Source organism: Rhinolophus ferrumequinum, chromosome 8, assembly GCF_004115265.2.
Source record: "Rhinolophus ferrumequinum isolate MPI-CBG mRhiFer1 chromosome 8, mRhiFer1_v1.p, whole genome shotgun sequence".
Classification (NCBI taxonomy): domain Eukaryota; kingdom Metazoa; phylum Chordata; class Mammalia; order Chiroptera; family Rhinolophidae; genus Rhinolophus; species Rhinolophus ferrumequinum.
The window spans coordinates 68938604-68950996 of NC_046291.1; the positions used below are offsets into that span (position 1 = coordinate 68938604).

Here is a 12393-nt window from a genome sequence, read left to right on the forward strand (position 1 = left end):
GCATTTTAAAATGAATACTATCTGTCTCGTAAGAGTAGTTTCACAGGCAAATGCTGCTGCACATATATTTGCTAATGCAAATAAATTAATGGAATCTTAGTAATTTCTGCTTGAATACTTTAACCCCAAAGGCTAAAATTTTTGTTATTTTCCTTAAATGTTGTCCAAAGTTGACATCTGTGAAAAACTTTCCAATTCTTCTACATCACATTTGAGGTGGTCTACCAAGAACAAATTTCTTAAACCTCTGTCACAACAAATATAAATTAAAAAAAAAAAAATCAAGTATAAACATCTTTATCAGTTCAGCAAAAAAAATTCAAATAAAAAAATTTCAATTTTACTTAAAATAAGGTATTTTACATAAAAGACTTCATCGGAATATGCATGAGTTTAAGTGAAATAAAATGTATGCTTTTGTTTCTAGTTTTTGCTTTCACATTTCAATATTTAAAACTTGGAAAAACCACGCGTAGCAGCCAACAGAATATGTTACTATGGAAAAAATGATCTTACATAATGAACTTACATAATACGTCATTGCCCTTCAGGGTCTGAAATGTTATCATCTTTGCAAACATTCAGTCTGAAATTGTGCTGTATTTCAGAACTTATTTTATGAATCAACAAATGATGTTAAATTTTTTTTTTTTCAATTTTCTCTTAAAACACTACACAGAATTTTCATGGGCTGGTGACCTCCAACGTGACTGCAGATTTCTCATTATAGAGCTGGCCATGCTACCAAGTTTCTCGTGCATTTCAAATAGCTGGCTTCCTGAATAATTATGGAGATCTTCTGATTCCAGCTGAAGAGCAAGTGCACTGATCTGTGCCACCAGGTTTTTAGATAACGGAGTTTCTAAAGCAACAGGATCAATCAAGTCTAAAAAAGAAAAAAACCACAATGAGACCTATACCTATTTCAGGTAAAACTTAAATCTAAATATCTCCTTTTAAGTTAATAGCAAGTTTAAGTGCCTAGGTTTGAAATTAAGAATGAAGGCTGAGGTATGAATCCCCGCTTCTCAAAAGAACAAACAGGCGACGGAAAAATAGACCTCGGCTTATTCTGTGTCATTCAAGAAAACACAAGATTACTTAATTTTTATTAAAAACGTAACTGGAACACAGTATTTAGTTCATATCCTTATTTGAGACCTTAATATGGAACAGAAGTTGACAATGAGAGAAAGCAACTAGACATACTTGAAGTTAAATCAATTGTTTTTTCATACTTGGCAACTAGCACACACAAAAAAACCAACTTGTTGAATTCACAAGGCATGGTCAAATTAAAACTAAAATGATAGTAACAAAATATTTCAAGAAAGTCAGCTTATCTTATAACTAAAATTATCCCACTTTGCTAAAATATACCTGAGACAAGTCTTTCTTCATCAGAAGAGAGAGATTTTTCTAATCCATTTATTGTTTTTTCAGAAATATCAAAAACTGGAATCTCTTCTAGTCCACGAGACTTCACCTTGATTATATATTCAGGCCAGTAAAAACAAAATCAACAAATTGAAAGTTATTCTTAATAGGACTAACAGTACTAACACCAGAAAAGAATCTGACAAAGCCTATCACATTATTAGCTTAGCTAACACTGCTAAGAAACTATGTTCTAACAACACACAAAAAACTACATGTGAACCTTGAAAACATCATGCTCAGTGAAAGCTAGTCACAAGAGACCACAGGTTATATGACCCGCCTTTTGTGAAATGTCCATAATTTTCTCTATAGGCAAACCTATAGAGAAAAGGATTAGTGGCTCCCTGGGGGGTACAAATAGGAGTGACTGCTAATGGCTATAAGGGTTTCTTTCTGAAGTGATAAAAATGCTCCAAAATCAGACCATGGTGGTGGTTGTATAACTTTATGAATACACTAAAAAAGCTCTTAATTGTGTGCTGGGGGGGCGGGGGAGAAGCGGGCAATTTTATGGTATATGGATGCCCCAGTAAAAAAGCAGTTTTTAAAAAATTTAAATTTCAGGGATAATTCCCAGGGCCCATAAATTACAAAAAATACTTCAAAAACAAAATTCATGAGTATGGGACTGTAAATTATTAACATAGTTTTTGAGTTGTTTAAAACTAATAAATGTTTTTAAAGATTACAAATTAATATTAAATCTAGGACTTTCAAGACTACAGCAGAGTCTTCGGTACTCAGTAGTTAGGAAATTTCTGTCTCAAAAATCTAATATGGAATGCTGGTTTTCATCCTGAACATACCCTATTTCTCATTTACTCACAATTTTGCATAATGTCACTGGATACATAAAGGGTCTCTGAATGGGTTGCCAGAGTCTGTAAACCCTTTTGAAATTATATTCAAAATTTTCAATGTGTATTTTTATGGGGGGAAGATCTTGGCTTTTATCAGCAACTTTGAAAACATCAATGACCCAAAATGTTTATGTGCAAAAAGGTGACAGAAGGAACAAGTAAAAAAATCAGTCATAGTTGTGTTTAATATCAAAATCAAAATACTGTTAATTACAAATCTACCACATTTTGGTAAATGTTTAGATTTGAAGATCAGGATTTTAAGAATAGCAGCCAGAAAACAAATCGCCAGTTTGGTACAAATGAAAGAGAAGGGGCAGAACAGAATTCAGATGCCCTGCACAGGAACAGTAAAAAATAAATGAGCAAACTTTTCTGTGGAATTATAGTGTGATCTTTTCAGTTGCTCTTGGCTGTGAGGGAAGGAAAAAAAAGGGCACCATAAAATGGGCTGTTAAATATGAAGTTTAAGAACAAACTTCTGCAACTGTATTGCTACATCATTTACAGTCAGGCACCGCTTAACGAGGAGGATGCCTTCTGAGAAATGCGTTAGGCAATTCTGTCGTCGTGCAAACATGATAAGAGTGCACTTACACAAACCTAGATGGTACGTATAGCCCACTACGCACCTAGGCTGTATGGCATAGCCTACTAACTCCTAGGCTAAAGCCTGTAAGCATGTAACTGTGAAACAACACGAGATTACATCAAGCACAAGGGGAAATGACGCAATCAAGATATGTGGTAAATGTGGCACATTGGAGGCTGCTGACCTAACACAGCACACTGTTTTACAGCAATATTTTTAGTAAGTAGAAAGAGTACACTCTAAAATAACAGTCAAGTTTAGCGTAGTAAATACATAAATCAGTAACAGTCTATTGCCATTATCAAGTATCATGTACTACACACAACGGTAAGTGCTACACTGTTACATGACCAGTAGCACGGTGGGTTTGTTCACACCCGCGCACCCACCACACGTGACTAACACTGCGACATCACCATGTGACAGGAACTTTTCAGCTCCATTATAATCATATGGGACCACCGCTGTGCATGCAGTGTTTTGCTGACTGAAATGTCATTATGCGGCACGTGGCTTGTACTTATGCATGCTCTGTAACTGACAACTAAGTCTTTACCTGCTGCTCATGATATAGTCTGAGAGCCTTTTTTACGTTGGACACTTTTGGAGAACGGATCGGAAGCGTTTTTATTTCAGATGCCGTAAGAGTACTCAGATCACCAATCGTTCTTATGTTCTTGGCTCTAATGAGTTGTCCCAGTCCTCTTGCCCTACACAGACAATGAGAGGAAAAGGCAGAATGTCATTATATAGTTTTACACTATTTATTCTACTTGTGAGGGCCTATCCAGTTGCATTTCCTGATTTAAGTCTAATCATAACTGAATTTATGCAGGACCACCTAACCCAGTCAGAGGACAGGCACACATTTAATCTAACGTAAAACAAGAAATCTGAATCTGCTATGTATGCTATGTATGTCTAAACAATGGCACTGGAATCACACTAAGCTCTGTGTGCCCCATGCTGCACTGACATTACGACTTAGAGCTGTGTGACTGGTGGATTAACTTTTGTAAACTTCATCTTATAAAGTAAAATAATACTACTGCTCATTACAGGGTTTACATCATGATTAAATTAAGATATCTATGCAAAGAGTTCAGCACAAAACCTGGCAAATAAGCACACGATTATCTTAGCCATTATGATAAATGCTTCTTATTCCCTATCTGGCCCTTCTTCTCAGCTGAATTTTTATTTATTTCTAAACTAAAATATGTGCGAAAGTCATATAAAGCAACCCTAAATATGAAAACCTTGATCATTCAGTCCTCTTTAATAAGAGTAAGCCAGAAGCCTTAATAAAAACTTACCACATGTTTGATGTAATCTGAGGTAAAATGATATCGACTGGTGCCACACAGTTCACCAAAGCTGGGTAAACACTTTCTGTTGGGCATACTCCAGATTCTTTAGCCATTTCTGCAATCTTACAATAAATTTCAAAAGCTGTTAAATAGAGGTCACCTGACTAAACATGGAAGAAAAAAAAAGCTGCATGAAAATTAAATCACTTCTTACTAAGCATTTCTTTGAGCTCTTAAATTTAGGGCTACGTGATCCTGGGGACAGAAATCCTTTGCTTGAAGTGGTATTATGCTAGACAGAAGAAAGGAGAGAAAAAAAACTCAGAACCCTAGATAACTATAATTTTACAACTTTATTTTCACAACTTAAGACGCAACAATTTCTTAAAATTTTCAGAAAAATCTAAAATGTAATGTACTACGTAATCAATTACTTGCTGGATCGTCACTGCGTCTTACACCTCTTCTCTTCATGTCTGTTTACCAAGAAGCAGACAGAAGAACAATATATCCAAACCAAAGTTTTGTTTCTTAAATTGTTAATTTTAAGACAAACTATGCAATACAATTCTGTGTCTGCATACCTTTATGTGCGTTTTAAAGCCTACGGCTTACCTTAGATTGTGCAGTAGGTGAAGTTTTAACACTTTTGACTATGGGAGAACTATTTGAAGAATGGGCCCTGACAACAAGACACCGCCTATCAATGTCATCTGCCAATCCTGCTTGATATATTGGATCTGCAAAGGAGACACGGCGAACCTGAAAACACAGGTCATGGTTTTATTGAACAAAATTAAGGTTTTTCAAAATAATACTATAAATTCTCATTGTAAGGTTACCCAAAATAGGATGTGGGTTTAGAAGCTTAACTGATTTCCCTAGAAACCAACTGTACATGGTTGTAGTTCTTTCTAGTGACTGCTTTCACAGGTATTACCCAACATCACACGTCATCCCAATAACCTACGTTCAAACCTGTTTCTGCATAATAGAGCAACAAAGAGAATGAAAAAGGGACAGTAGCAGAAATATAACAAAAATACATGTGGCAGTTCAAACTGAATAATCAAATTCTACTAACTTTATGAGCTTACTACACTGAGTGTAAAAAACAAAGTAAAGAGGTAAGCACAGCACTCACTGGCCTCTGGTGTATCTTACTAATCTCTGTTCTAAACTCTGAGGGTACTGGACTCACAGCAAATGGGTGGCAATTTTTGTTTCTTAGCCCCAGCTTAAAGTCATTTTGGCCTCTTCTAAATTATTATACGTTCACTTATTCAGCTATTTGATATAAATATACAACAGAGAACTTATATCATTAAATATGTATATGTTTTCTGCTATTGATTCCCAAAAAAGTGGGCAGATTCTGTACATACCTGCTATAGAAAACTAGAATATGTTGTACTGCTGCCTAAATAAAAATGAAATGAGTTACTATCAAACAAAATGTAACTAATTTGCATTAACAATCTAAAGCATACTGAAGACCCAGAAACAGATCCTCACTTACATGGTCAATTATTTGCAACACAGGAGGTATACAATGGGGTAGAGACAGTCTCTTTAATAAGTGGAGGGAAAACTGGACAGACACATGTAAAAAAATGAAATAGGAGGACTTTCTTACAACACATACAAAAATAAACTCAAAATGGATTAAAGACTTAAATAAAAACATAGGTAGTACCCTGACACCAGTCTTAGCAATCAGTATCTTTTAGGTTACATCTCCTCGAGCAAGGGCAACAAAAGCAAAAATAATCAAATGGGAGGGCTTCAAATTAAAAAAATCCGCCCAGCAAAAGGAAACCATCAACAAAATGAAAAGACAACCTATTGAATGGGAGAAGATATCTGCAAATGATACATCTGATAAGGGATTAATATCCAAAATATAAAGGAACTCATACAACTTCAGAAAAAAACCACACAGAATAAATAATCCAATTTAAAAACGAACAGAGGACCAAAATAGACATTTCTCCAGAGGACATGAAGATGGTTAACCAACACATGAAAAGACACTCAACACCACTAATCATCAGGGAAATGCAAATCAAAACCACAATGAGCTATCACCTCACACCTGTCAGAATGGCTACCATAAAACAAAACAAAACAAAACAAAACAAAACAAAACAAAACCTCAACAAATAACCTGGTGGGAATGTGGAGAAAAGGGAACCCTCATCCACTGTTGGTGGGATTGCAAACTGGTGCAGCTACTATGGAAAACAGTATGTAGATTCCTCAAAAAAATTAAGAACAGAGCTGCCATATGACCCAGCAATACTACTTCTGGGTATTTATCTGAAGGAAAAAAACACTAACTTTTCTGCACCCTACGTTCATTGCAGCATTATTTACAATAGCCAAGATATGTAAGCAACCTAGGTGTCCATTGAGAGACGAATGGGTAAAAAAGATGTGGTGTATATACGAGGTATAATCAAAAACAGTGAATGCTGAGTGCCATCTAACGGAAAGGCAGGAATCTTCAATACGGGAAGCGGCTCACTGAACCTTAGTGAGTGTGTGACAAGACAAAACTTGTTTGGTGCAGCCAGTCGGTTGTGAGCTACAGTTGAGAGCTGGTGTGTTTCAAAGTGTTCCATAAATCTACTTCCGTCATGACAACACTCCGTGTCCACATCACTTCTGGTATACGGCAATTTCTGTCAAATAAAAACTTTACAGTGTGTTCTCATCCACCTTCCACCTTATTTACCTGATCTGGCACTGTCCAACTTCCGGCTCTTCCCCAAAGTCAAAATGACCATGGAAGGTAAACATTTTGAATCGATTCAGGACATTGAGGCAGCCACAACAGATCAACTAAAGACACTCATGAAAGAGGACTTTCAGAACTGCTTCAGAAAGTGGCAAGAACGATGGGGTAAGTGTGTTTGAAGCAAGGAGGGGCATTTTAAGGGGGATTAATGGCAAAGTGTCCTTTACTGTAATAATTTTTTTTTATTTAAACATTCACTGTATGTTTTGATCACACTTCATGTACAGAATGGAATATTACTCAGCAATAAAAAATAATGAAACCTTGCCATCTCCAACAATATGGATGGACCTTGGGGGTATTATGCTAAGTGAAATAAGTCAGACAAAAAAAAGAGAAAGACAAATACTGTAAGATTTCACTTACTTGTGGAATCTAACAAAACAAAACAAATCAGAAACAGACCCACAAATACAGACAACAAGCTGGTGGTTGACAAAAGGGAGGAAGGGAGGAATGAATGAAAAGAAAAATTTTTTATAAATATGTATTAAGAAATAAAAAGTATGCTAAGTAGTTCATAGAACTAATAGGAAGGTTGGGGAAGGCATGGGGAATGAAAACAAAGTATACCCAACATTATATCTTCATAAACTTTTCAAGAACTTCTATGGCCTATATAATTAAACTTAAGATACTTTTTTAAAAAAACAGTTAAGATCCTCAAAACAAAAGCAAAACAAAACCAAAAAGGCTCAAGTGGTGTCAAGCCTTTCCAAGGACTAATCTCTGAATTCTCAGTATAAGAATTTTTGGTATACCCCTGGGAAATCTTCACAATGTGCTTGCTAAAGGCAAAATTAAGTGTCAGTATCATATTTATATATACCTTTGTATATATAAACACATGTAGTTTACCGTAAAATGGTAGGTTTAATTTTAGAATTAGTTTAAGAAATGCCCGTATCATGCCTTTCAGAACATCTACTTTGCTACATACAGGACAAGCTGAGCTTTGTAAGCACATGTAACTTTTTCTTTTTTAATTTATTCAGTCAACAAATTATTTGCAAGTTACAGGGCAAGGAGGTAAAGCATATATATAATCCATATTTATAAACTAAAGGAGTTATACTCTAGTGAAGATGGGAAAATAATTATAAATGGAATCACATCCAGAAATTGATGAAGGCGGTGCCCAGGGAGATTTTTTATTAAACAAGGGTGGGATATAAGAGTTTATATAAACACTTTATATGTTTATATTACACTTAAATGTAAAACAGGCAGCTTAATGTCCTAGTACAGAGTAAGTGCTAACTAAAACTGATTATCAGATTCTAAATCTGTTTCCCCAACAGTGTTCATGGTGTGTAAAGACCATTAGTTTACTGCCCTCAAAAAAAAGGAATATGTGTACCTAAATTAGAGGGCTGCAGTCTCAACACCCTTCTACCTGTCCTTTTCACTAGCTGCTATGGTAAATATTCAAAACGAGTAGTCATATAAGTCTAATCTTCTGTCATTCACCAGATTTCACTATATTGCCAAAATATTCCAATTAAACACGGATCATTAATACTCAGCTTCAAACCCCTACCTTGTTAACAGGTGATGAGATCTCATCCTCTTGGGGTCTTTTTAGTCCCCTCTTTAAAATGCTGCTGGATGGAGAAGTCAAAGGAGACCAGATGCAACGTGTCTGCATGCCACTAGGACTGTCATTTGCTGACAAAAGCAAAGGATTGAATTCACTGAGTTTTTGAGGAGATGTATTATTGTCTTCTGCTATCAGTTCCGAGACAGCAATTTCAGATGTCAGAGATTGTGATGCTTCCTCCACTTTCTCTGACGTACGATGAACTTCCTGTAAAATTTCACCATAATTTCCCATTTTCATTTGATTGTCATCTAATTTTGCTTCTTCAGGTTTACTAAGTACAATGCTTGTTTCAGCTTTATTAGATTTAACCTTTCCTTCTTCAGTGCTCATTTCAAGTGTGTCAGGAGCAAAGTTGTCGACTGCTGTATTCGTTCTGTTTGTTTGGGCTTCCTCAGGCTTACATGCTTCGGTGGTCAAGTCCCCACCCTCTATTTCACTGACATGGTCAATGTCAGCATTCACCTCACCAATCACTCTTTCTTCACAATTTTCCATTTCTGCATTCATTTCAGATGAGCCTGCATCAGATGCATCATTTCCTCCATGTGGTCCCGCAACTGAAATTTCATTCTGAGCTCTTACTTTTACAGGCGTGGTACTGTCAGCCTGACCAATAGCTAAACTAAATTCCTCAGTTATTGCTTCTTCGGCATTCAGTACTTCAGCCTTATCTGCTTCAGATTCATCACTTCTTGCACTGTTTTCCTCTGTTACCGCTTCCTCAAAAATGCTAGTTTTGGCACTCTCTTGTTCAGAGAAGCTAGCTTCACATTTAACATGTTCTACATCCAATTTCATAGCTTCCACTTCTGGAGTGCAATCTTTTACTTTACATTCATCTGCTTCAACATTAACAATGTTTTCTGTAATTACTTCCTCCATTGGGACAGCCTCTGACTTTTCTTCTTTGGTCTCCAAAGTAGAACATTCCAGTGAAATGTCTTTGGAATCATCTAAACATGGGCCAACAGTTCTACATTTTTTATTGGCTGGCTCTTGGCTTTTAATAGACATTCCTTCCTCAGAATCTCTATCAAAAGTTTCTTCCTTAAAATTTACTATTTCAGAAGCAAGAGAGTTTTGAGTATTTTCTTTCAACTCAGTTTCAGATACAATGAATGAATCATTAGTATCATTCTCCTCCTTGAGACCCAAATGAAAATTCACACTGTGATGTTCACTTAGAAGTTTAACCTCAGAGTACAGATTAGTTTTAGAAGTTTCTGATATAGTTACAGGTGTTTGCACATCTCTCATTTTTGCTTCAGTGACCTTTACATCGTAATATTCTGTATTCATTAACTCAGTGGATGGCTTTTCCTGAGGTTGTGGTTTTTCTCCACAGCAATCACAGCCTTTAGATCTCCTCACCCTCCTGCTTCTCTTATGCTGGCATTCAGGGTTTGGGGAAGCTTTTTCAGAAAGCAAAGAAATGTCTGATGTCTCTACTTGTGAGCATTCTCCCACACTGTGGTTTTCTGTAGAATCTCGCTTATGTAATCTCTTATTGGCATTTCTAGTCCTTAGATTTAATTCTGATACAGGAGAATTTGAAAAGGAATGTTCTGCACATTTGTTAGTTTTACTTTTTCCCTCATAAGCATTTGATACATCATCAGAAACTTGTAATAAATCTGAAGACACTGTAGCATCTCGAAGAGTTACAGTATTACTTTCATCATTTTCATAAATCTGAGATTTTGTATTTATGTCCACTTCAGAATTTGCTTTATAATCATGTGTCTGATTTTCAGGTTTTACACAATCCTGTTTTACCCTTTTCTCTTCTCGATCTTCAGTGTCAACAATGTCGCTGTTTTTGTTTTTCCATTTTCCAGATCTCTTCTTTCTCGAACCTTCTTCTTTTACCTCAGAACTATCAGATTCTGAGTTTTCAATGCTGGAAAGTAAACCCTGGGATGCTCTTCTTGTTTGGTACCGTGTTCGTCCCCTTACTGGTTTCTCGGAGGACTTATCTGCAATGTCCTGGGCACTGTCTCCCTCAGATTTAATATTTTCAAGGTCTGGCTTTCTTCTATTTTGGTCAATTTCAGCATTAGTGCTGGTTTCCCCCAAAGTCTTCTCATGTAAAGTATCTTTCTCAATTAAAGTTTCCTGTACAGTTTGCTCTGAAGTCAGTTTTTGCTTAGGTAACACATCATCTTTTACATGCAATGGACTCTTCTGAAGAGTCTTTTCTTCTTCCTTACGTCTTTCCTTTTTTTGATGATTATTTTCTTTATCTTGGCTCTCAGTAGTAGGCTCTGCTATTTCTGAACGTCGCCTTAAAGATCGTCTAAGGGTTTTCTGATTTGGAGTTATCTGAATCTGACTATCCTCATTTATCATTTGGTCTGCTGGTATTATGGCTGGGGGTGTATTTTCTTTGGATTCCAAATTACTTCCTATGGTTTTCTCTTCTACAGTATTATTTTCTAATAATATAGTATTTTCAATTGTTGGTTTAAGCACTGTGTCCTCATACTCCACTGTAGGTTCCAAGAGATGAGCCTGATTATCTAACGCACATTCTGTTTGATTAAGCAAACGAGGGGGATTATTTTCTAAGGCTACCATGCTATCAATAGATTCCTGAGTGCTTTTCTCCTGATCAGATCTCATTAAGGGCTTAGACCTTTTATTCCCTGGTTGTTCAGCTTTACTGGACCTTAGGCCTGATCGCTTATTTCCATGCACTAGTTTTTCAGAGTCAGATTTTGAAGGAGCCACTTCTCTTTTCTTTGCTTTCAGTGGAGTGTCCGTTTTAGTCATGCCTTCTTGATTATTTTTCACTGTAACAGCTGATGACATATTATCCAAGGGGGACGGACTAAAAGGTCTATTTTCTGAACCATCAAACTTCTCCAAAGTAATAAAGGTTTGCCTTCGACTCGTAGGCTGTGGGGGGGTTCCAGAAATGGTGGCATTAGACAGTGAGCTACTACTGACACCTGAAGTGCTTTCTGTATATTCAGTCGACATTTTCTTTGATGAAATTAAAGATTTTTCTCTGGCATCGTTATTACTGCCCGGTATTTCTGGACTGGTTTCAACAGAACCACACACAACATTTGAAAGGGAAGCTTTCTGAAGATGTTCATCCGTACCACAGTTATCCGTGACATCTTGAGGAATGGCAGTGTCACTCTTCATTTGTTCCACCTGGACAGAAATGTGCACATATACAGATTAACTAGCAAACAAGTCTGACTTTCTGGGGAAATTTTAGTATAAAACGTTAGTACCTCAAACGATAATCACCAACTTTCAAAGGTGGTGGTAGATGCCCAGTAAATTGCATTTCTAATGGTAAATATTCAATAAAGCCTAATACATTTAAACACACACACACAATGACTACAATTCTGCTAATATCTACTAGTGAGTTAACAGATTATATAATAAAATGAATACAAGAGACTCCAAAATGGAAAGAGATTTTAAAAACCCTGAAATATGAAATAACAAATATACCTTAAATATCATCTTGGAATCTTCCTCTGATTTTTCAGTTAAACTAGGAATTTCCCTGAAATAAATAAATATAAATTAGAATATTGTTTTGATTAAAACTTAGAAAACCAGTTATTTCAACAGCTTCTATACTTACATAGACTCTTCCTGACTGTACTGAGAAAATAAAGTATCTTGTGAAACATCCAGATTGTTATACATGGCAGGAATATCGCACCTGAAAAATAATTTACAAGTTCAAAGCCTGATACTCCTACAGCGAGAAATTAAAACTCACAATTATACATCTAGTTCTCTCTTAAAAATAATATAAA

General features: G+C 36.0%; 1 protein-coding gene across 3 annotated transcripts in view; it reads right to left on the reverse strand.

Annotated features, from left to right (window-relative positions):
• Positions 1 to 656: 656 nt before the first annotated feature.
• RIF1 (replication timing regulatory factor 1) overlaps positions 657 to 12393 on the reverse strand; it is a 46161-nt gene continuing 34424 nt past the window's right edge. For 2 of the 3 annotated variants that reach the window (XM_033111808.1, XM_033111807.1), the window contains exons 28-36: positions 12216 to 12296; positions 12080 to 12134; positions 8543 to 11767; positions 4818 to 4964; positions 4417 to 4494; positions 4209 to 4324; positions 3449 to 3602; positions 1381 to 1486; positions 657 to 886 (exon numbers count right to left, since the gene is read on the reverse strand). In XM_033111808.1, the coding sequence (XP_032967699.1) occupies positions 672 to 886; positions 1381 to 1486; positions 3449 to 3602; positions 4209 to 4324; positions 4417 to 4494; positions 4818 to 4964; positions 8543 to 11767; positions 12080 to 12134; positions 12216 to 12296 (4177 nt within the window). In that variant the 3' untranslated portion in view covers positions 657 to 671. The remainder of the gene's footprint in view (positions 887 to 1380; positions 1487 to 3448; positions 3603 to 4208; positions 4325 to 4416; positions 4495 to 4817; positions 4965 to 8542; positions 11768 to 12079; positions 12135 to 12215; positions 12297 to 12393) is intronic. The other variant, XM_033111810.1, reaches the window with a different exon arrangement.